Genomic DNA, 26692 nt, shown 5'->3' on the forward strand with positions numbered 1-26692 from the left:
TTGCTTTTTATTTATTAAAATACACGCAATTGGTTGATGAAACATTTATTAAAATTAAGACAAAATTTGTACAAAGCGAAATTCGTTTTTAAGAAAGGTTTTCTACAAAGCAAAACTTTATGAAGTGGTAAATATCATGTCTGACGATTTACAAAACTTCATTAAGTGGTAAAAACCATGTCTCCCGATATATTGCGCATCTTATGATCCTATCTAAAAAAATTTTGTAAAAAATATTTTAATGACACGGTTTTGGCGGTTATAGAGTTCTAATGACGGTGTTCAACTATAACCGCCGGTCTCACGGTTATATACGAACCGTCACACCCCTAGTGTTTACATGAGTTTATTACTGCCTGATTGGTTTGGACAAGTACAGCACACAATCATATCACAGTATGTTCTAACTATGTGATGCAACAAGTCGCCACATTTCACTGCGGGAGGAACGAGAGAGAAACGTGAAATACAAGCAGAAAGTCTTTAATCCAGGAATAATCCACAATGGGAACACAGATCATTCAACAAGTATGGATGAAGTAGACCCGCAAAGACAGGAACTTAAATACTATAGATAATTACTAAACACAGGTACATAGAATGACTAATTAACAGAGACAAGGAATACATGTTGAGGGAAAACACAACATAATGAGTCCAGGGGTGTGACACAAGTGTCTCGTGACATGCAATTTGTCTGACCACACTAAGCATGAATGTCTGTGTGATGTAATGCAATCGCATTATGAAGATGCATTTTAATGTAAGGGATGTGCACAACTGACTAGTTGGTGGTTTGTCTGAAAGACTAGTTGATGAATCGCTCTTAAGGGAACGCCGTATAATTAGGCTCTTTCTGAACTTGAGAAGCAGTTATAAACCGTTTGTTGTCAACAAAAGAAAAGCTTTATGGGCTCCCTGCTTTTTCTTCAAGAAAAAAAATAGATAGTTTTATCATTTGAAAATGAAGAAATATTGAAAAAATACTGAACAAATTTACACTAATTTATGTAAAAATGAAGCTACATAAATATTAGTACGTACTAGTATTTATTGTTCTACAGTGAATTATCACAATAGTAATATTCTTATTCTTATTATTATTTTATAGTCATATTATTATAGAGTATAATCTTAATTCTTTTGCCAAAATTGTGCCTCTATACAAATATTAGATTCCCAAACTGTGCAGCCCTAGCATAACATAAAAAAGATACATGGTTTGTGAGGACCAAAGCTACATGGAAATGTTTTCTTTTATTCTACTGAACTTTTTTGCTTTACACCTGATTAGCTGGGAATGTCATTAAAATGTACAGTTATAATTATTTACTGTGCTCTCTAAACTGAATAGCAATGTTCAGTCAAATCTATTTATTTTGCTATGTCTGTTTGACATATCTTTGTGTTAGTTTTGTCTCTTTGTGTAAAAGTGTAACATAAGTTGTTAACACCCTTTTCCTTAGCAGCTGAATCATTTATAAGATGGAGGGTAATCTCAGTCTGGTTCAGAGACACACGAGGCTAAAGATCACATGTAAAAGTAGTCAATAAGCTTGTTGCTTAATACCACAGATGATTTTTGGATAATGGACCCTTAACTGCAGGCTTTTTTGGGTTGAAATGGACATTTTAAGTGGATAGAAATGGAGAAGAATGTAAGAGGATAATGGGGGTGGAAGGAAAAAGAAAAGGCCTGTTGTCTGTGAATGCAAATATTCAAATGTTTATGTATAATCTAACTCACTTGCCTGTTAGTACAGTGTCTGCTACTAAAACAACTAACATCAGAATGATTTGTATTGTGACCTTTGTTTAAAACAAATGCTCCTTTTTTTCTTTTCCGGCTTCATTAGCATGAGTCAAATGTAGTTCTTTGTACATCTCAGCCCGTGATTTCAGTTGTGCCCTTGACATGTGTTCAGTCAGGCCAAGGCAGCGAGCCAGGGAGGAAGCTGAAAGATTCGAGTGCTGCTTTCGGTGGCGGTGGCTCTTCGTCTCTGATTCAGGAGGTCAGTAATCACCCCCACCCCCCATTCCTCATTTTTGCTGTCTTTCTGCTTTGTTCAAATTGCAATCACTACCCTTTTACTGGCCCCAGGCCTCCCTGTAACAACCCCTCCACCCAAACAGTAGTGACAGTCCAGAGAACTTAGGCCTGTCTATATATATATATATATATATATATATATATATATATATATATATATATATATATATATAATTATTTTTTTATTTTTTATTTTTTTGTCCATATAATGAAAGTCAGTATTATGCCGTGTGGATCTGAACTATTTTGGCTTTCACTGTAAGAAAAAAGATATTTAAAATATCTTAATAAATGAATTCATACGTTTTGAACAACAGAATGGTGAGTAAATAATGGAAACATTTTTATATTTGGGTGAACTACCACTTTAAATGTCATTTTATTTGCATGCTAGTGTAGTACTGTCAAAATGGCTCAATTCGGAGGTAGATGTACATAAAACACATGCATGAACGCAGACATTTTCTTTAAATGTGAAAACACGTAACATAACCTGATTTATATGAGTAAAGAATTCATTCAGCCGCTAAGGCATCAATCATCCACTTCTAACTCTAAGACAAAGTAATGTCTGTCCTAACTCAAAAGTTTGATACTGTCAAGGCCCAATTTAATCCAGTGCTGAATTCATGAATAAGTGCTGCTCATCTGACCAGCCAGTGCCCTATATAGTTCACCACACATATGCAGGAGAAGGCCTGCTTTGTTTATAATGGCCAGCAATGAATTCAAGGGTCAGTTAGAGCCTGAATTCCACAGGCATGTGACACAACATTCCCCACCTTCATGAAAGAAATCTCAATTACAGCAGACACTTTAATGCAGAAGACAGCTCTGTTTTAAAGCCGTTGATCATTTCATTCATTTAAGAAGGGCAATTTCAGTACTATTGCCATGGATGTCATTGACTTCCACACCTCCATGCTAAAAGTTTTGCAGTTAGTAAAAGAGACCTCTGCTTGCTGGTGCCACGGCAGTGGAGAAACAGCGAACAATTCATAGTTTAAACAGCATCAGACGCCTCTGGATCCCAGGGATTGTTTATTTTACAGGTTTTGCCCTTCACCCGATTCCTTTCCTGCTGTTGTAAAGATGATTTATCAGGTCTGAAGGGAACTATTAAATATTTGAAATGAAAACAAGCTTGTGTCGCGTTTTGCTCTGAGGGGTTTGTTTTTTCCGTCTGGTTCAGTTGGAACAGTTGTAAGGCTGTAACCTAAAATATTTCCACTCTAAAATAAAAAGCAACACAGTCATTAAAATGTGGTTAATGAAGAAATGTGAATAAACAGAGTGCCGTTTTTTTTTTTTTGAAATTCATCTTAAATATCTGTAGATTACTTTTGGTGTTTTATTTTTACTTTATTCCTCAAGCACATATCCTCAGAAGCAGGAAGGTTTGATTTCCTCCAGTTTGCCGGTCGTAGTGAATGCATTGTTTCACATGCTGTTCAAAAAAAACATTTGCAAGGTCATTTGTTATGTTTTCATAATAAATAAATCAGAACTTCTGATTTGTTATATTTTGATGAGGTTTGAGAATTACAATAAATTATATTTTTAGGTGTTTTTCAGATAAAGATAAGAACTATAAAGATAATGATTTTAGCATCCATACTAGCGAACAATATTGTCTGTTTATTCTAAGCGCACATGCGTCTGCCAATGCTGTCAATGTTTTATCATTCATCAGATGGAAAAAATAATTCTGAAAATGATTCCAACGATACGGTTTCTCTGTGCCTTTATCGTTATAGTTGTTGTGTGGACTCTGCTATTCTTTAATTTTGAGAACCATTCTTAGAACTATATCTTCATCATTATCTTTATAGTTATCATCCTTAATGTTCAGCAGGAAATCAAGGAACATAAATGGATTCTAATGAAATAATGATTTTTTTTCTACTTTTTCTGTGAATTATGGTAACAACAGACTGTGCTGAACCAATGAAATGCCAAATGTCAGCAGAGCAAAACCAAAATGGACTCTGACCTTCAGTGCACAATGAAGTAAAGAGTCTGCTTTTGTCCACGCCATTTGTGGACGATTTCAATATTGTGTAAGAGTTTTAAGAGTACCGGGAGTCTCTGATAGCATCTATTGAATGTTTGTATGCCTGCGTTTACCAATCACACTTCTTTATTTGTTTCGCTCTGAACTCTCCAAAATGGCGCTAGGGTGGAGGAGACAAATTGTTATTTAATCAAAATTACGGTTGAACCCCTGATGTCACCTGGATTATTTTACTGATCTCCATGCTATGTTTCTGGATCTTGACCGTGGTAGTACTCTTGCTGTCTATGGAAGAGCCAGAGAGCTCTCGGGAATATCTTAATTTGTGTTCCGAAGATGAACGGAGGTCTTACAGGTTTGGAACAACATGAGGGCGAGTAATTAATGATAGAAAATAATAAGTCACTGTCACTTTAAGATGGCTCCCAGAGAAACATGATCCTCTTCCATCAGCATTTGCCTCTGTGAAATCTAACATGGGGTTGCTGACTCTTCGTTTCTGTTTAGCATAAGCAGATTCTGATGACCTTTGACCTATTTGTAGACCTCACCCCCTCTCATCCCCATAAAACTAGGCTTGCTGAGCATAGATTCCTCACTTGGTCATTGATCATTAAAGAGATGAAAGGGTTAGTGAAACGATCAGTCGTGACACACTATACCATGAAGCGTTCAGTAGAAAAATACTCTCGTTCTTAAAACCTATACGGGACTGTGGCATTTGACGATGAAAATTTACTAAAGATATGATATTGAATATTGCAACATGCATTTCTTAGGATGGTGTGATGTCTGTCATTGGCATGTTGTGTGTGTGGATGTGTGTATGTGTATATACACCTTTCACCTCCCATCACTCACTGCTCAACTGTACCTCCATGTAGCTTCAGTGTGTGTTTCTAACTAGCTCATGTTTGTTCCACTTCTTTGTCGAATGCAGGTGAAATGTGCTGTCTCCTCAGAGCTGAACACGACTCATATTCCTTCTCTTAAATAATTCAGAGCTAGTGTCGTAAAGCTGTTACTTAAAGGCCTTTTCCGTCAGTGTCATTTTGTTGGCTTATATGTTGTGTTCCTGCTGTGTATCATCTGCTTAGATAAATGTTTTATGATCAACAGTACATTTGACAGGCCAATGCTGTTCTGCAGATCCTTTCCAGATGGTATTTAGAAGTGAGCATGACAAGGATTTTAAAGATACATTTATTCAAGATTATAACACGTAATTGCATTGCTTAAATTTCAGCTAACATGTAGTGTAAAAACTACTACTGTATATGTAAGAAATTAATACTTTTATATCCTGCAAGATGCATTACATTGTTCAAAAGTGACAGTATTTTTGTTACAAAAGATTTTTAAAACTTCTAAAAATATTAAGCAACACCGTTGTTTTCAAGATGGATAATAAAAGGAAATGTTTGGGCACCAAATCAGCATATTAGAATGATTTCTGAAGGATCATGGGACACTGAAAACTGGAGTAACGATGCTGAAAATTCTGCTTAAAATTATTATAAAATACTACTATAATTGCAGCCTTAGTGAGCATAAGAGCATACTGACACCAAACTTTCAAACTGTAGTGTACAGACAATCTAATAATTTATTTTTACAATGAATTCAAATTATATTACAAAAGCAATGGTGTAGAACAGACCAGCTACGATGGGTGTTAGCAATGTTTTCAAATAAGAGTTACGGTTAATTTCACTTCTTCTTTTTCCCTGAATAAGATATGCTAAAAAAGTTGTGATAATATTGGTTTTAACACAAAATATTTCAGTTTAGCCTGTGGCATCATGCTTCCACTTATATCAGCATATTTACAATAAGATAAATGGGGTGTTTAGACCTATTAGATGAACAACTTAGATAATATGTAACAGTTGTGATTTTAAACGTGTTAATGTAGCACTGTAAAAATAAAAACCAAGTATGTTTTTGATGTCTATACATCAGCTGAATTATCTTGGCTATCAGATCTCTAAATTGAATTGCATTAATTATGATTATTACTAGTGGTTCAGTGGATCACAGGTTCACATCTTATGGTTCAGATCATATTACAGTTTTTGATGGTTTTTCGGATCAGCAAGAAGAAAAAAATCATAGAACAATGTTACATATAAGTTTGGTAGTATAAAGATACAGAAATGCAATGATTAAGTGTAAAATTAAACTGCATAGTGTTCACCGTATAAGTAAAAAAATTATTTGTCTTTGTCAAAAACGTGTTTTGTGGTTTGATGAGCATAATGACAGCAGGAGTTATTAGCTTGTTCCACTTTAAGACCAGATGCACGGATCCAATATAGCCTAATGGTACACATCCGATTTCTTTCTCAGCTGTTCTCGCTCACGTAAGACATAACAGACTGCATTTGCCACAATGATTGTCGATATCCATATTTTAACAATTTTATTTGTATATGTGTCTGTTCAAAGGCAAGGACTGAACGAGACAGGAAAGATAATTCAGTTCAGTGTTTGTGCGCAGTTAGACATGTGCTGGTATTCGGTAATGCGATATATCAGGGTAATGAATATGCACAATATTGTTATCGTGGGCACTCCTAAATACCGTGAATAATTATTCATTACAAATTATTCTAAATTTGGGATCCATTTTAAGAATACTTTTCCCATCAACTGGTCAAAATGCACAACACCATTGTATGCTACTTGAAAGTCCAGTGTGCGCTCTGATGTAAACAAGCACACATGAGAAGCACATGTGGGAACGTGTGAGAGACTCGCTGAATGAAAGCACATTCACTCTCTGACAGCAGATGGCGCTAAAATGCAGAAAAAGAAGCCATTACCCTGGAAGCCCCATAAATAAAGCAGCTGCACTACTTTCTAAAACATTTTTAAATAGATAAAAATTTAAAGTTGCAGCTGTGTTATTTAATTAGCTAACATGAACTAAGACCATTTTTTAACAAATATTAATAACTTAATAACAAATGTAGCTATTGAAAATATATGTTATTGCATTAATTAAGGTTAACTTAATTAAGTCTTATTGTAAAGTGATACCTTTTGGTCTTTATAGTTCTTTTGCACTTTAATCTTTGTAAAACATTTAACTTTATCTATTTTTCTGTATTACTTTATTGTATTTAAATATTCAGTTATTTTTATTATAAGAAAAAAGTTATTAAACCTGTTATACTGTATTATGGCGAATTTTTTTAAACTAAATTTCAATATCGTGATAATACCATATACGTTGACAAAAGCATTAGCAATTAATCGCAACATGAAAATGTAATACCGGCATACCTACGCGTTGTCAAATACGCCTCTTTGCGTGTGCTAGCTTCATGATAGAAAACAACGCACGAGCAACGGATCAAGTTCCAATTTGCCTTTTCTTTTTCTAGAATGGTTTAAAATCGCTTGCGTGTGTAAACACATACAATTGATAAACTTTCACTCTATTATGCTTAAATTGTGCAATTAATCTGTGGATCACATGTGTGCCAAACCGTGGGGCTTGGTCCGTACAAATCACACATCAACTATGATCTGTTGAACCACTAATTATTAGTTTTAATTCTTTCTTTCTTTTTTTCCTTTTTTTTCCTAAATAAGAGTTTTGTTATGTTCAGCAAGTAATACTTGAGTTATGTTTGAAGGTATAATTTGTGGTGATATCTTCACCATCTGCTTTTGCAATGCTAGATTGACCCCCTTCTCTGGCAGGAAATGGCATCCCCCACTGATGATGTGGCACTTTGAGTCATAAATTTAATAGCCAGACCCCATCCCAACCCCCTCCCTCTAATCCCCACCCCTGCTCCTCCATCCCTTCATAGTCCACTTCCTCTCTCTTTCTCTCTCAGGGCTGACCTTATTTTTGTAATTATTTATCCATCTTATTTGTATGGCAAGAATTTGTTACAAAAGAGCCCAGTGGATGTGTTGGTTTAAGCCCCACCCCCTCAGCCGTATGCTGTGATGTAATACACCCTTTGTGATCATGACAGGTGAAGAGAATTGATGAGATAAAGCCAGTGATTTCCTGCCATTTAAAGACTGACTCCATGTGTCTGTTGATTTATGGTGTGCTTTGTGATCATCTGTTATATAAATTAGGCTATTATAATGAAGTTATACTATTGAAAAAGCAGGTTAAGTACAGATTTGGAAACTAGATAGCAATTAGATGAGTTGCGTGCCTTTCTAATAGAGTGATAGAATGATGGAATATACCCTCATACAAAAGAAGGTTTTTTGAAAAACATCTCAGTGTTTTTGATCCATACAATGAAAGCCAATGGGGTCCACTGATGTTTAGACTCCAACATTCTTCAAAATATCTTCTTTTGTGTTCCATAGAAGGAAAAAACCATACATGTTTGGAACGACATGGGGATGAGACATGTTGTAAATGATGACAAATTTTTCATATTTGGGGGATCTCTTGGCACACACAAAGAATCAGAATGACTTTTATATGTCATGTTTAATGCAGATCTAATGTCAGCGCAGTATGTTCTCAAGAAAATGCTCAGGAGATTTGCCTTGATACACAGCCCAGCATGTATGCTTTAAATAAAAATGACTGGTTAACAAATTAGACAGTCATGTGTCTCGTCATCTTTTACTCTATTAGCACAGTGTTAAGCATTATTTTGTGAATTGCAGAGCTTACAATGAACATGCACACACTGCCACCAGGCACACATTTCGCCCACTTATAAGGTCTGCTAAACCAAACAAAACATGAGCGAAGGATATACACTCTAGCCTAAAATGAGTCTATCAGAGCTGACAATACAAACAATAAGTATTGTGTGAACAGAAATGTAACTCCAAAACCTTTTAACCAAACAAACAGGTTATTAGATGGTAGATAGCTTGTATTGTAGGACATACTTAGTTTTGCTACATCTATGTGTAGTATCTACATTTAATGCTATTACTGCTTATGTCAGTAAAGTCCAGAACCTATAATGTGGGTCATGGTTTCTGTTTGATTGGTTGTTTGGTATTTGGATAATGTAATGTAGTCTGCTGTAGCATTTGGTTAATAAAGACGGCTCTGTGTGGTATGGTAGCCATCTTGAGCCTGGCTGTCAAAGACCATAAAAGGTTAGCACACACAGGAGCTGCACTGTTGATATGACAGAGCCCCTTGCCTTCAGTGCACACAAGCTGTGGGAAACACCAGCCCCTCCTGACAAACTCATACATACACAAAACATACACACTTTCTCCCTCTACTGTGCACGCACACACATACACACCAAAACTTGAAATGCAGAGCAGTCCAGATGAGCTCATCCATCACGGATCTATTCAGGGCTCCAGCTCCCTCTTTGTTTGCTAGTGTTGGCTGCAACCCAACTTTACTGAAAGTGATATGAACTTACTGCTGGTGGTCTTGGGCAGTAAATTCTACCTATGCAGGGATCCTACTGCTCACTGGTACTTGTAAACTGCCACCAATATCACTGTCTAAGTACTGGCTATTGACATAATTCAGTTTCCCAAAAAACAAGGGCAAATAAAAAAAGATGACCCTGTAACCAAAATCAACAGAACTGGCTGATAGCATGTGTCACACACAGATTAAATCTGCTTCCCCTGCATTGCTTTATCAAGCCAGACAGAGTAGACTATAGTATAGTGAAAATGATTCACTGTTCTTGTTGTTTCCAGTACGGTTTTATTATGCTTGAGAACTTGAGCAAGGACATTGAAATGGTTCAGAGTGACTGTAAAAAAAAAAAAAAAAATTATATATATATATATATATATAAATATATATGTATATATATATATAAATTATATCTCGAAATTGTCAATTTTTTTACGATATTCGATATATATCTCGATATGTTTGCATTTGCATTTAGATTATAAAAAACATGATAAGCTGGCGGACGATCTCAGCTTCAGCGCGGATAGTGAGGAACTTCCTGATCTCTGCTTCATTACAGTTTGCACATATTTTTTCATTGCCAGTGTTGATCTGCCTTTAAAACACCAGGTAAAAGAGTCGCACGATAATGTGTGTCATCGCTGCGACACGGCATTTGTTCTGGCTTTTGTTCACACAGAGCTCGTTCCGGGACTGAACCCGGCAATGGTACTACATCCACAACCCGGGATTGATCCCAGAATCAATCCGGCAATCTCCTTAAACAGTATAGAAATGTATTTTCTTTTGAGAGGGAGGCACCATGCAGGGTTGTCTTGATCTTTTGAACATGTATCCATGAGTCTGGATTTCTTGGTTTTACTGTTTGGTCATGTTGCTCTGCATTATTTATTTGTACTGAGGGAACAGTTTCCAAGTGCCTTACATTGGTTACCTATGATTTATTCACACAGCTTTATATTGGTTTAGAGGCAGATATGTGCATTTCCATCTGCTGGGTCTGACTTATACTACTGTTTTGATTAACTGTTCACGGACCCAGGAGTATTAAAGCCATATGCCGCTCAGGAGAAGAAAATCTAATGACTAATCCACTCTTGAGTGCTGAATTGAGAAATCAGTTCCTGCTAATAACCTACAGATCTCAGTGTTGTTGTTTCAATAATGGATTTTAAAGACCACAATTTCTTGTAAAGAATTATATTTTTAGAGCATTAAAATATAAAGTATTCAGTAGCATTAGAACAAATGGGGTTTTAACATCTCACTGTATGTCTCAAATTGAGACAATATTTCCTCAGCAACTCCTGAATAACAAATAGTCAGGCTGCCAGAGATCTTCAATGATGTTCTTGCAATGTACCGACTTGCTTTATGTTCACAACACACATCAAGCCCTAGGTTTATAGCCTGGTAATACCAAACTCTGCTACTTTGCTTTGCTTCGTAGACAGAGTCTGGAAGGGCATAATTGACAAGTGTTTACTTTCTCATTGGTGTACCCGTAAGCCAATCACAACGTTTGGTTATGTGTTATGCGCCGGCTCAGCCGCCTCGAACTTCCACTGTAAACACAGGTATGCTGCGAAAACAAAACCAAAAAGGGCAATCTGATTTGATCCTCTGATCCTCAATGAGAGCAACCAAGGTGGACACAATCACAAACTTTGGTTTCTCGCTGACGATCGGTAACAGTTGATAAATGAAACTTTTCCCAAAACCTGTCGGGAGTAGGGCCACAACATCACAATGTCACGCTGTCTGGTCTATGTTTCCCTGAGTCTCCACTAGTGGTCTCACTTCCCCATATGCACCTTACCGTAGGCACTACAATTCCCACAAAGCCTTTTCCCTTCATCACAGTAATTGCACTCCTGTTAATTGCACTCAGGTGTCTTCACTTGATAGTCATTACCCTGCCTATATTAAACAGGTCTTTTTCTGTTTGTTTTCATGGAGTCCTTTCTTTCTGTCACCCAGTTCCCTCGTCTTCCGAGTTTCTTCATCTTCAGAGTTTCCTGTTCCAGTTCCTATTCCTGTTCCTATCCCTGTTTGTTTGTTTGTTTGGATGGATTTTTGGTTTTGACCCCTGCATTTGGATTACCCATTAAAACCCACACTGCGTTTGGATCTCTCGTCTCCTGTGTTTCCCTGGGTTCCCGTACGTAACACACCTCCATTCAAAATGTGAAAAAAACATTCTTCTTCTTCGGGTTTTAGTTGGCAAATGCTGGGAATAGTCTCCACAACAAAGCAAATAGCATCCTGTGTCTCCATATCCACGGCCGTTTTCGATTTCACTTACCTAAACTACAATTTAAATTCGGCGCTTACGCTTAGCTTCTACATCACTGCTCTCAGCCTGCCCTTTGTTCATTGATTGGATGGCTGGTTTGGAGCTGGAGGAAATCTGGGAGATGGTTTGCTATCTCAGACTGAGTACAGAAGCGAACTCAAATTGAGCAGAAGTACGAAGTCTGACATAGTCTGGCTACTAGGTTACAGTAAACAGTCAAATTTTGTTTGGGTTCAACAGTAGGGAAATGTGACATAATTATGTCAACCAGTGAACATTTACAGTTTTATGCAAAGTTTGGCAATGCCTCTGAGCTGCATAATGATTAGATTTCTTTATATGTAAAGTTTGAAGTGATATACCATGCAGTTTCTTGAGAAAACTGCATAATGTGATGTTTTCCAGACATATATTCTTAGTTTGGCAGCATTGGCACCCTTTCAATTGTGTTGATTTTAATAACTGTGCCTTTGCTGATTTAATTACTGCACAATATTGATTTGTTTGGCTCTGTGAACCTTAACACTGCAAAACCAAGTGCAGCCAATCATGGAAAATGATATTTAAGGTAGCTAATTGCTAGTTGTGCTTCTTTTTGATTCTCTACTGGAAAGTAGCAACATGCAAACCTTAAAAGAACCAAAAAGTAGGATAATTCGTCCATACAAATTAGGAAGGTTCCACACAGTATCACCATATTCTTTAGAACAATGTTCAAAAACTATACTATAACTGTTCAGTGGCTGTAAGAAGTGTCTACAGGCTTTTACTTCAACAAAGGTGGCTCTTCTAAATATTGATGTCATTATTCCACTGCGGTGCCCAAACTTTTGCACCTGTCCATTTTTATAATGATAAACATTGCATTGTTTCTGTTGATTCAATAAATGTTACTTTGAAATGTTATTGTTACTTTATCCACAAGTTAAAAATTCTATCCAAATTAAGTTGCTGCTTAAGAAGACTAGCAGATTATACACTAAAATTATGATAATTATCTGGGGTGTCTAAACTTATAAAAGTGTACATATGTGCTCTTCTTGTACATCTTCATATCGATCTGTTTTTAAGTAGTGTCCAACCGAGTGGTGAGATAACTGTAATTCCGTGCCCCTTGCTTTTTCAGGCTGTTACCTCAGTCAGTCCTCTTCAATAGTATCGTGTTTGCTCAGCTTCTCCAAAAGCAGCTGCAGCTGCCATCGTACGAAGAAGCCATCCATCATAATGGGAGAAATAAAGCAGGCTCGTGTGCCGAGAGTCTCTGTCATCCCCCCTCCTGCGCTTCAATCCCCCTTTTTTTTCAAGGTCTGCGTCACACAACACTTTCTCTGACCTCTTCACATACTGTTTGTTCACACGCGTGGCCTGCTGACTTTTCTGGCAGCGTTTACTTGGCCTGGCTCCAGCTGGCTGATGGTGCTGCAGCAGTACACAGACAATCTCTTACAGATGTCTGAAGACTTGGAGTAAGGTTCCTGCTTTAGAAACAAGGTAAGCAAGAATGTAGGAAACAAACAAAGCAGTGTGAGCAAATTGCACTGCTTCGTTGGAGTTGCCAAATCAATCAAGTTGGATATATATATTGAACTTTATCCACATACATACACTATACTCATGGTATAGGTTACAGGTTAACCTATACCATATATATATATATATATATATATATATATATATATATATATATATCACCTGCTTGATTGTTTGTATCATAACAAAGTAAAATTTCGAATTTAGAAATAAAAGGCATTTTTATGTCCTTATTTTAGCCCTCTGGCTTGAATGCTCTGTTGGAAGGCACGTGTTTGCTGTGAGACTCAAAGTAAATGCCAGCTGTTGTGATTGGCTGACATCTTTGCATTTGAAATGCGTATTACATGTGGAACCCCTCTCAAATAGTTTTACTACGTTTTTTTTTACTATTACAACTGTTGAGATTAACGAATCGTGGAAGTTTTGATTTTAGCATATTTTTTTAGATCTTTCCTCATCACATGAATCACTGCAGTGATGAGCATTGAGTAGACAGAGTCTGTTTATCGCGTGAATGCAGTGATCTCGTCATTGCAACACATTTTCTCTCACAAAATGCTTTCACCACAACTAACAGCCAACGCAATATCGAAATGAATACATTAAGAGCTTCGTTGTGCAGCATAACAGCATCATTCATTATAACGCCAGTTTGGGCAAGTGTGCAGATATACTGTGTGTACACGCGATGTGTGATTGACAGCTACGAACAATATAAATGGAGCATTCTTTGATCGCTCTCTGTAGTTAAATCACAACTTAAATAACAGTTTTGTTTCATGCTACTAAGAGAAACAACGTGAAGTTGATCGTATAGTCACTGGCTTATTCATCGATGCATAAAAAGTATTATACGATTTTGAAAAAAATTCTGTATGAGCTTGAGCTACACATCAGAAATCACTGATCAGAGATCAGGCATTGATAAACACTGTTACTCACTGTTTGTGGCGGTGCTGTCGAATCCATATTATAAAAGTTTGTAACTCCTTTGCTGACATTGCGACTGAATTAAATGTAAACAATAAGCTGAATAAATTTTCTCAAAATTCTCGGGGCGGGCAAAACAAAGAAAGGGGAGGTAACATTTCCCCTTATGATGACATAAGGGGAAGATTCCAGATCGGGACCTTTAATACAGTATATAAACAATAATAAGCTGCTTTGAAACCAATGTATATTGTGAAAAGCACTATACAAATAAACTTGACTTGAATTGAAATTTGACTTTTAGTGTAAACCACTGAAAAGTCAGAGCAGGGTACAAGTTTGCAGATTTGTTTTGTTTTATGCATAACACTAGTTTGTTTAGAAAAATTATGCTGCAAAGTTACACTAACATTCAGACGTTTGATGTCAGTTTTTTATTATAATTTTTTTTAATATTTTAAAACAGAAAACAGTTTAAATTTAAAATGTTCTATTTTTATCACATAAATGTTTAAAAGTCTTCCCCTCTACATGTTAACCGTTTTGACTAGATTAATGAGTCGCTGACTTCAATTTGAATTAATTATGAAATAAAAATGATAATAATACAAATTTGGCAAACTGTTCTTTAATTTAACATCGTAGTGTGCCTGTCTATCTGGTCCTCTCATTCACTTTCTTTTCTTCTCACCTTATTTATTTTTCTGCCTGCGCTTACCACCTCCTTTTATCTTTTTTTTTTTTTAGTTAGACTTTATTTCTTTCTCCTGCCTTCTCTGTTCTTGTACCCGCGTAGCTGCTTAGCATGAGAGGGAAGGGTCTGCCTGACAGATTGTAGTGCCGGACAGGGTCAGAGGGGTTAAATTGAACAAATCTGCCCATTGATGTCCTGTCTTCTCCACCCTCCACTAATATCATTATTCCTGTGTGTCAGGGGGCGAGCGGACATGTCGCTAAGGCTGACAGCACAGAGGCGAGAGCAGCCACTTACCACATTAGACCTCCCACCATGGCAGGCTCCTTTTGTTGAAGGACCTGTCAGCAGAGGCAGAAAAAGAAAAACATTGAGTCCTCAGTGTTCATCTGAGTAAATACATGCAGAGACACACAGGGGAGGAGGGTTATGGATTGCTGGTCTTTGTCTTTGCTAGAAGCAAGTGAAGAGAGGTGCTATGAAGTCGTGGCTTGGGAATGAATGTCATCATTTCAAAGTTCAGTTTTTCATTGAATGCAGTGGAAATGCTTGGACTTTCCCTTTTTTTTACTGTTTTGGTCTAGTATAGTATTCAGTGTAGTCGCAGCATGCAAACAAATCAAAGGTTATGTATCCAAATAGATACTAACAAAGCAGCTTTGCAAAACCGTGAATACATTTATTTTATTTATTTTTTTTACATAAAAACAAAAGTGCAACTTATCACTGATAAAAATCAACACAATTTTAGGGAAAATGTTTCAGAAATTAAATTTTATATTCTTCATAACCTGAGTATTTGCTCATCAACATTAATAAATGATTTATATAATTTCTGCTAATTATGTATTACATCGATGGAATTTGACTGATAAACTTAAGTTAGGCCAGAACTGACAAGTCAAGGTTTATTTTTCTTTTCTTTTTTTTTGGATTTGCTTTTGGTGTTTTGTGATTTGTTTGCATGCCTATCAGTTTGCATTCCTGCTTCAGAGATTTGTTTGTCTGCTTTTGGATTTGGGTGAGTTTTCTGATATGTTTGCATGCGTACTAGTACAAACCAGATTGCAAGTCCTGTACATTTTCTTAATTACGACGATTTACACACAAATTTAAAGGCCCCAAAAGTAAAGGTCTTAAAGTCACCCCTGAGGCCTTTAAATGGGTTATTGTGGCTTTAAAATCTAATGCCACGTTTCCACCGAAATTACCCGGAACAATTGTACCAGGAACTTTTTTCCCCCAGACCTGTTTGCTTTCTGCGTTTCCACCGCTGTCTAAAGTACCGAGAAGATTAGGCAAATAGTCTGATGACATAGGTCTGCGCGTGTTTCTCAGTACAAAGATGCTGTTTTTGGACGTGTATGCTCGGTAGTGCGGAGTTTGCACATTCGACTCGGGAGTGTGATGTCCGCGACGACGCAAGTACGGTAATTCTGCAAACAGCAGCGTACTTGATAACCTTGGTCAGCTCGCTTTGACTACTGCAATTTTCCTCACTGTATACTTACAATAAAACGAACAAGGATATGAAATACCAATGGCTCCTTTTGTTTTTCATTAATAATAGCAGCAGAAATGTACTTAGTTCAGGGAAATGTGTATATATACAGCCATTACAATAAAACGAAATATTATATCAATTGCCTCTTTTTATTTTGATTTTAACATTTATATAAATTGAATAAAGACCAAAGATTACCTGTTAGATAAACCCAAACTGAATTATATTTTATGTTTAACCACTAAAGAGACATCAACTCCAGCGACACATATCAGAAGGTCTAGCCGAGGTGAGAGTGCTCTTGGCGGATACATTAGCTCTGTGCTCCCGCGGATCGCCTGGAGCTGACCGTCTCCGAAATCAGCGAAACACATTTTTAAATACACCCTGTCTTTATAAATAAAGCGCAGATTTTTGTTTTAAATAACTTCATTCTCGACTGAAATATTTGTAAAATTACATTTCATGCCACAATAACAGTAATATTTTGAAAATGATCCAAATAAATGGTGGTTGAGATCACAATGCTGCGTGAACTCAACCAATCAGGATGTTTAGCGCCCAAGTCCCGCCCCCAAAAGTTCCGTAACTTTGAAAAAGTACTACCTCGCCAGCAGGGACTTTCTGAGGGGCATTTTTTTACCCGGAACTTTATTTAGTTCCTGGTTCCTGCAGTGGAAACACACCGAGTACCAGGCCAAAGTCGCTAGTTCCTGGGTAAACTTCCTGCGGTGGAAACACTGCTTAATTCTACACAGGACTTACTCCATGTTCAGTTTTTAGCAACCTATTGAATCAATTAAAATATTTCCATCTTTCATTTTAATACAGCAAATATTGTTTTCTAGCAAACAGTAGTTTGTGAATTGTGCTATATCTTTGCACTTCTGAAGAACTGGTCTGCACAGTTTGGTTGGCGGTAACAGAAGTTGAGGGCCGGAGACACCATCTAAATCACAGGACAGCACAGAATAAAAGTTGACTTCTTTAGCCATTATATGCCAGAAGTTTCAGTGTCAGGCCCTCAATGGGATCCAGTTAAATGACCGTTCAATTTGTTGTTCTACCCTTGCCATACTCAAGCCTGCATTGCTCTGCCAACTTTTGTGTTACAAATGAGCCGGTAACTCACCTTTTGCCATGGTGGAGCATCAAAGACCAAGACCTAATTATCTGCTCTCCATCTCCAGGGCTTTGAATTCTCTTTTGGGTGAGGGGAGGCCCCCCATTCCATTCCTGTCTTTTATTGTGTTCTAATAAGGAGCAGTGAGAGCGTGTTCAAACAAGCAAACTGAAGAGCCAGACAGGGAGGAAGACCTGAGTGTTTCTAGGATTCAAGTGGAACCTTTCAGGTTTCTGAATATTATTTAAAACTTCTGAAACTTTATACAATGTGACAGGTAACTTTCATTCACTATTCATCTACATAAATATAGTATATTGAGGATAGTTCTAGAAGATCCAGATGTAGTTTGTTCATTTAAGGTCTGAGTGCCTGACATTTTGCAGCCAATGTCACAAGTCTTCATTAAAGAAGGGAATTATTCTGAGCTTTACCAAAAAACCAACCGTAAACATCAAAGCTTTGAAATGATTTTTTTGGTAGCCAGCAGTCTGATAGGATTCCTCGTTTCTCCTCACCAACACACACAAACATCCCCCGCTTGCACCTCTAGACTAGACACCTCTATTATCACTGCTAAGTTAAATATTCACTGAGAAGCAATCAAGCATGTGGAGTATGTTTATGGTTGTAGCAGGCAGCATTTGACTCTCCTGGATGTGGGTGTTGTTCTTGGAGAAGTGGGGAAAACTGACCAAATCCGCTGTCTGGATTGTTGCTCTGGGCTTTTATAGCAGTGCAGTTAGCCACAGTCTCATCCTGTAGCCTCACTTTACATGCTCCATTTGAAGTTGTTCCTATTCATGGTCATCAGGCCATTAGATTTCATTTAAATTTAGATTTCATTAGTAAAATATTTCCAGATCAGCTGGAAGATGTATATGAGAAGAAAAGTCTGTGGTACTTTCCTGAACTTGAGTGTTAATTTGGGTATTTCGTTGTCTCCTCTGCTCTGTCTGGCTAACTGCCACCCTAAACTTGTGTATTATGTACACACATAGCTCAGTTTGCCTCAAGAAGGCCATATTATGTGTATTGTGGTAACAGAATTGCTCTCATTATTACAGAGGCATGCACAGTGTGTTGGTTGTGGTACATCATTCTAGTATCTTTTTGTGGGCTAACATGGCTGACGTGGTGCTAGACTGAAGTAAATTAGTGTTGCTCACATTCCAGTGCTGACAGAAATATATTGACTGGTTTCCATCCTCTGCACAGCCACACAAGACATTATCTAGGCTGCTGATAAGGAATTGGTATGTCCAGCTTTTCCTGTGTAGACATGAATGGTAAATAGTTTAAGAGCACAGAGCTTTCATCATACACCACAAAGTTAAAACACTCTCGCTCATAGTAATGAATACAATCCTTTTTTGTCTGATTTGGCATTATACTAAAGAATAGAAATACATTTTCTTGTTTGTTTTTCTTTGCACAATAAATCTTAAGTAAACCAACTTGAATGACATCTTTTTTGGAATAATGTAAACATCATTTTGTGAGTAGGGCCCTTTGAAATTAATATTATAATTATTATTTTATTTTTATTTTTTTCACTTTTTTTCACTTCATATTTAATATTTTGTGGTTTAATATTCACAGACATTAGTTCATATTGTGATTTGATTAAGTCTACAGCCCTACTTTTGATTTATTCACACAGATTTTGCCCAGAACTGTTACCTTTTTCTTTATATACAGTAAATACAATTTTTATGACTGGATTCATCAAGTTTTTCTGTTTTCCACACTGTGCAAACACAACACTTTGTGAAGAACTTTAGTCAAGTTTAGAAAGGTTGTCATGATATGTCTGTGTGTGTGTATATAGGTTTTTTTTTTTTTCAGCTTTTATTTTTTACAGTGCATCAGACACTGAACAAATGTGAACAGATTTGACAGAATGTTGCTATAGACCTATATTAATGTGATGTGTCTCCATTAGAGCAGGCCAAAACCTGACTATTTGTACGAGTCAAATGTGGGAAAAGGGTGTAATACAGTTCTAACTTCACAGATGACTGCATTTATATAGAAGTGCAAAAACACAATCAATAAAAAAAATCTAGTTCAGTCAAATTTTTGCGTTTTTAGTCAGCCTTGGTCATCTACAGTGATCACATTATTATTAAGCAATTTATTTTTCTATTTAATTAAAAAAATATCACTAGATGTTAATTGGTTTTTAGTTTTTTAGTGACGGTGATATTCAGCAATACATTCGGACCCGGTTTGTCCTGAAATACTAGCAGCTAGGCTATTCATTTATTTGCATTGATTTGTAGTCATTGTCATTTCAGTTTGTTTTGTCCGTTGAAATCTCCTGTCACACAAAATGAAAATTAATATGTATGTGAAGGTCATGCAGAGTTCCCTTTTGATAAAATTGTTACACGACAGGCTAAGAACAAAGCCCTGTCTCTTATCAGGTAATGATGTAAGGCTTGCCAGAGACTAACATGACAAGGGATTGTGATAGTGAGGAGTGTTTCATAATGATGTGATTCTGTATACAGACGTTATGAAACTCAAACATCTGTCTCACAAATGCACAAAACACCATGGCGCTTTACTGTCCTTGCTGCTCTCCTACAGTTCAGTTTTAGAGGAACTAAAGTGTAGGCTATTAGTTGAACCAACAAGCGGTATCAAATTTTAATGTTGCCATAATTGCAGAAGATTTAACCCTTTTGGATTGTTCAAATTCACTACCCTTTCGAGTTGTTCGTGGATGGAAACATCCACTCAAATAAACTGCTGTAAAAATGTGCTGTAAAAAAGCCAGGCCTATCTAAAGGGTAAATGGTCCCACCTAGTGATCAACTGTAAAAAATAACAAATGTTACCTCTTCCCAACAGGGAAAATCACCAACAATCAAGAATCTCACACACACACAAACACTATAATTTGCTGTTATACTCCATATAACTCCATATACAAGCCAGAAACTAAGCCTTTTTTTGCACAGGCCTATCTAAAGGGTTAATGGTCCCACCTAGTGATCAACTGTAAAAATATTTTTTTTTACCTTTTCCCAAAAGGGAAAACCACAAACAATCAAGAATGCATGATTATATGGTGTCATGGCTTTGCAATCAAAAAATGTTGTTATAATGGAAGTCAATGGGGCAAAAACAGCCACCAACAACTAATTAGGGAGAAAAAAATGTAATCTAATGCTGCACAAAAACTAACAATGCATCAAAGCCAATGTTGCTACTAATCTTTGACATGCCCAAGACTGTGATAAAAGGTAAAAAAAATATCCAGTCCACAGTCACTTTTTATATTGAAAATATGTAATTTTGTGTGTTTTTTTCCCAAATCAGTGACATCATTTATGAACTTGGTAATTAAAAAGTTAAAGTCTTGGAATTTTTTTAAACATTTGGTAGTTTTGATCAGGACTGTGGTTGATTCATAGAGTTATGCAAAAAAAATTGGAAAAAAAAAATGTATCTGGTACATTTTTACAGCAGTTTAATTTAGTGGATGTTTTCATCCACGAACAACTCGAAAGGGTAGTGAATTTGCCCAAAGTGTACCGTTGAGTTTTTGAAAAAATTCAAAGCATTTTCCCAAAATATGGGTCAAAATAAGATTTGTCACCAAAAATCAATCCATTAGCTCAAACACAGAGAAAGTTGTGGCCAAAATAAGACTCAACTTTACCCCCTAGTGGACGAAAACGTCCCCAACAACGCACAAGGGTTAATCACGTTATACGGTATTATCATGATATTGAAAAAGTTTCAAAAAAGTGTTGTCGTATTTTAACAGGTTTGATGACTTAAAATAACATAAAGAAATGGCCATTTAAATACAATAAAGGAATACACAAAAATGTATAAAGTAAACAAATGTTTCAAACAGATTAAAGTGCAAAAGAATTCTGAAGAACAGTAGGTAACACTTTACAATAATGTCTGATTAGTTAACCTTAGTCAATGCATTAACATTAACGATGAGCAATAGCTGCATTTGTCACAGAAGTTATTATTCTTTGTAAAAACAAAAAATAAATACTGATTTTTGCTCAGGTACATTAAATAATACAGTTACAACTTTTGATTTCAGTAACTTTTAAGTAACTTTTGATTTATGTGTTGAAATAAACTAAGATTATTAATGCTTTAGAAGATTTTTTTGTATTGGCAGTTCATGTTAACTAATAAACCAATGTTAAATAATGGAGCCTTGCTGTAAAGTGTGACCGAATAATAAAGAATCCACATTTTCAGACAATATCAAGGACATGTTGAAGTCCAGATTAAAATGCAAAAAAGTTTGAAAGTAAAAAGTCGTATTTAAAATAGCCAAGTATTTAAAGTCACCATGAAATCAAAATAGAAAAATCATATTTTTTGTGTTTATTATAAATAATTGATCCGTGCAATTTATTGTAATTTTTTTATTTTATTTATGTGCACTTGTAAATTTTAATCAAAAACTTCATCCTCCCCTCCCCTCAAAACAACTCATCTTCTCATCTGGTCACAATCTATGGCACAAGGGCGGAGCTAGTGACGTGAGGGGTAAACACTGGGACAAACAACAGGGGGAAGAACTGAAGCTGATGCTTCACTTTATAGAAATCAATGCATTCACCATTGCTGACGCAAGCCATGGGGAAGTACACTACCCTTACAAATTTAAAGGGTATTAGTATATTACCACAACATTACTCTTAGGACATCGCAAACAATTTTTTTTTATGAATATGACTTGGAATCTGTTGGAGGACTCTCTCTTTTTCTGTTGCGTGCTAGGTATTTTTTGTGTCATTGTCTTCGTCTTCCTCAATAATTTTTTTTTTCATGATAGGGTGACGTGTGATTCTAGTGGAGAGAAATCCCCTCACAACTGCAAACTGGCATTCAGATATGCCTCCATTTTGTTAGCAACACCCCAACATCAAACAATCCAATCAGTTCTCAAAGGACGAAATCAAGCCCGCCCTCTCATTGTAGATGCCGTTTCAGTCAGATAGATGTCACGGTAGAGAAAAAAAGACAATCACTACTTCAGTTTCATGCCGACTTGAAGTATTTAGTAATGTGATGAACACCACTGCCAATACAAAAGTCTGAATGGCTGTTTAAATTGTTTAAATGGGTTTCAGAAAGTAGCACAGCTGCTTTGTTTACAGGGTTTACGGGGTTACTGCTGCATTTCTGCTGTTCCATCAGTGCCATCTGCTGTCAGAGACAGTGAATGTGCATTTTCATTCAGTAACAATATCGTGCATGTTCATTATCGTGATATATGGTAATACAGATGACAAATTTTTTTCTTGTATGAAATTGCTGTCCTTATTATAAATCATTGATATCTCATTGCTTCTGAAGCAAGCAAATTTGTTATGGTGTTTAACAATGAAATTAGAAAAAGTGACCTTATATTTGTTATTCAAAGGCCTGACTCATAAAGCAGGAAGAATTAATTGATGTGTTAGGCCACGAGTATCAAATGAAAGACATTCTGCTAGTCTCTGCATACATTTACATTCATTCAATGCACAATATGATGAAAGTCGCCTCATTTATGCTCAGCCAGGTTAATATTTGAGTATAAATTATGGGTGTTGTTAGGTAAAGCAGAGGTCACTGTGTACTTCAGATAAAAACATACAGTTTTTTTTTTTTTAGATTTAATGGTCTGTATAAAGCACATGAATTAATATTTTATCACAGCACATTAAACAACCCTCTTAATTTAGGAGTTAAAACATTAGACATTTTAAAATGGAGCCTGCTAAAGCAATGGTCCCTCTCACACAGAATGGCCTGTTGACTTTTGTACCAGACTGGAGGCAATAAATTAAATGTGTAATAGAGCTGCACGATGTGTCATTTAAGCATCGATATCGCGATGTACGAATCCACGATAGTCACATCGCAGGATGTGCGATGTAGGCTGTCGTAGTTGATCCGTTATTCATTAACTGTACGGGCCAGTTGCTTAACCATCATAGAGTAAAAACAGGGCAGAGAGAATATTAATCAATTGACACGATGGTGTCTATGTTTAAATCATTTAAAATGAGAATGGAATTGTGGTCACCCTATTTTTGTTTGTAAGAAAAAATTTGATTAGATTTCATATCGCAATATATATAGCAGAAAAATAAAATAACACAATGTCATTTTTTCCCAATATCGTGCAGCCCTAATGTGTAATGTAAATGTTTAAACTAAAGGGCTGTATTATCTGTTTCTGTAAATTCATTTAAAAAATTGTGTGATTGCATTTTAACTTAAACTTTGTTGTGCTCATTTAGTCTGAAAACATTTGGAAAATGATTAAAAAAACATAGTAATATTCCAACCTGTGTTGCATAAAACCCGGCAGAGCAAAGCTGCATGTGAACCTAAAAAAAGTTAATTGGACAGGCTGAATAAATGCTTTAGCTGTGCTGACATGTTGCTGGCCTCAAAAACATATATATGTAAAGCAAGCAGAAAGCTTTGATGTCACTAATCATGCCTAGAGTCTCTATGTTTAAGCAGCTGCTAATAATCTTTGATGGCCTGGGCTCTCATTAGTAAAAACTTAATTACATCATTAGTGGAGCAGAACATATTTGCTCTGAGAACATGTTTTAATAAGGAATGTTCAATTATAGAGTGATTTAGTGGTTTATAAGTTGGTGACTGTTATTTTTAACACTATAACACGATAAGGAATTGTGATTATAGATTCAGAATGTATAGTGGTTGAATGCACAATTTGAATATGCATTATTTCAGTTATTCTATTCGACAAGGGCAGCATTTCCAAAGTCCTTTTAAGACAAGTCATGTCACTTGGCGGCCATCTTTCAAATGCCTCTCGGGCATGAAAGTGCAGCTCCTATCACTTTGAATGGAGAAACATTACATTCTCCAAAAGTTGTTACTTTTGCTCAAATAGCGTTATAAAAAGCTTATTACTCGGGCTAGATCAGCCAGTGCGCATGCACAGTCCTGGGAGTATCAGAGCGCTGACTGTTTCTATAGTTACCAGGACTTAGCTGCAGTGACTTTACCGATTAGCGATTGGCTCTTTCATTCAAAAGGCGGGACTTCCTGCAATTGAGTGTCCAAATTGAGCGTTGCATTTTTCCCCATTCAAACTATATGACTGGCATGTCTTTGTTATTCTATAGTTTTTGGCGTTTCTTATCCAGGGCCATGCAGGCCATTGAACATTGTCTTCATTGGGGCGTTCTCCATGAGTATTTATATTATATAAAGGCGCCCAGGTGAAGTGTTTCAGAGGCAAAACCTCATACATCTGCTCTGTTGGTTTTATCATATAGACATACATGCCCATAGCCAGCTATGAGGTCACCGAGGTCCGGACCTCTGTAAATTTTTAATGTTCAAAAATTTTATTTGTTCTCTAAATGACTATTCTGCTGTTTAAAGCTCTTCATATGAGTGTCTGCATGTATAATTAAGTTTAGACTGTTTACATGAATGTTTAGCACCCATGGTATGAAAATATTGCTGCGCGACTCTGGCAGAGTGAATGAGGATTGAGAGAATTGTGAGTGAGGGTGCGGGTGCAGCCTCTGCTGTGTTGCCAGATCCAGTTATTATATTCATTAATCAATAATTGATTGACCTTATCGATTGGTTAACGATTAACTGATAAGGGGCTATTTTCCTGAGAATTTAAATTTCTTACAGTATCAATAGTGACTAACATAAAAAGCTAAATATTGCTTATATGGGCTACTGAATAAAAATGCATGTTATATTAATCAATTGATGTTTTATTGTAACAGTTGGGATACGGTAGAAATAATGGCATTTCTGTAGTTTAACAAAATAAATTAAGCCCAGAAAATTAAAATACATAAAAAATAATTGTGCACTGGCTCACCTGTTGCATGTGAAACATTAAGCAACATAAAATACATTTTTAATAAAAATCTATATGGGTAGGCTTAGCCTACAATATTAAGCCTACATATACAGTAATAATCTATCTGGTAAACTTGTATGAAAAACTTAAAACATTAGCAGCAGCACTTATAATCCCCCTTGGTCTGAGAAAGGTAACAGTAAGATTACTAGACCTGGAAACTTCAAACACAATTGAAATAATCCCTGAGGAAGGTGACAGTAATATTAGAGGGCATCCCTCATTTACACTGTCAGTGAAATGTGACCAAATTCAGATTTTTTGCTTACATGTGACACAGATCGGATGTGTTCTATGACAGTGTAAACAGGAAGAAAACATTCGGATATATTGAGATCGGTTTCAGGCCTCATTAATATGTGGAAATAAATCGGATATGTGCCAATGTGACTGTCATGTAAACAGGCAGATCTGATTCTCCGAGGCATTAGGCGACGTCTCCATGGTTTAATGACGAGAGAAACCCTAATGCGCTTCTGCAAAGGGACGCATGACCCGACGAAACGTGTCGTCATAGGAGAGGAATGTGAACAAACGTTGACACAACATATTGTTGTACAGTACACAACAAAATTTCGGACCCACTGCTCCTCGTTAAAGCCCATATTTAAAGCCAGTATGCTCCCACCAGTCCTGAGATCTCTCTCACATACAATAACTGAAGCATATGCGCAATGGTGGCACTTTTCGTCCTCCTTCGCCTCAAAATCATGGTGATGTTTGGCTAACTTCGCATATAGGCTATCACAAATCTAGCATCAAGCATATTTCGCGTTCGCCCATCTGTGCAGGATAATTTAACCCTTTAAGCATGCGCAATGTTTCAGATAGTATGGCAAGTGTAAACACATGAATCGTATATGGGTCACAGCTGAAAGAACATGTAAACGGACGCTCAAATAAAAAAAGCACATAAAGGCAACAAATCAGAATTGGGCATCAAGACCTCCAGTGTAAACAAGGCCCAGTCAACTGAATATTTAAGTCACATACTCGCCTTCCCATCACTGCAGAGATTGTAGGTTGTGAGGACGACAGACTTCCTAACCCTGCAACACGGCTGCATACAAGTTATGAAGGTGGTATATCGTAGAGCTGTTGTACTTAATCGTAATACCGCAGAGTTTACATTGGACGTCTTTATAATCATTCATTAATTTGAAATGCTCCCACACCCGTTTTGACTGCCTCATGTTTGGTTTCTTTTTTGCCGCCTCAGGTTTGTGTCGGGTCTCTCGCCG

General features: G+C 36.6%; 1 protein-coding gene across 2 annotated transcripts in view; it reads left to right on the forward strand.

Moving 5' to 3' along the window:
* Window positions 1–26692, forward strand: part of LOC113078062 (AT-rich interactive domain-containing protein 3A-like) — an 80836-nt gene that overhangs the window by 10328 nt on the left and 43816 nt on the right. Inside the window, exon 3 of one of the 2 annotated variants that reach the window (XM_026250347.1) lies at window positions 1926–2012. The exons of the other annotated variant lie outside the window; for it this stretch is intronic. Coding sequence (XP_026106132.1) covers window positions 1926–2012 — 87 coding nt within the window. The remainder of the gene's footprint in view (window positions 1–1925; window positions 2013–26692) is intronic. 2 annotated transcript variants of the gene reach the window in all.

The sequence above is a fragment of the Carassius auratus genome, chromosome 5 (genome assembly GCF_003368295.1).
Source record: "Carassius auratus strain Wakin chromosome 5, ASM336829v1, whole genome shotgun sequence".
NCBI lineage: Eukaryota > Metazoa > Chordata > Actinopteri > Cypriniformes > Cyprinidae > Carassius > Carassius auratus.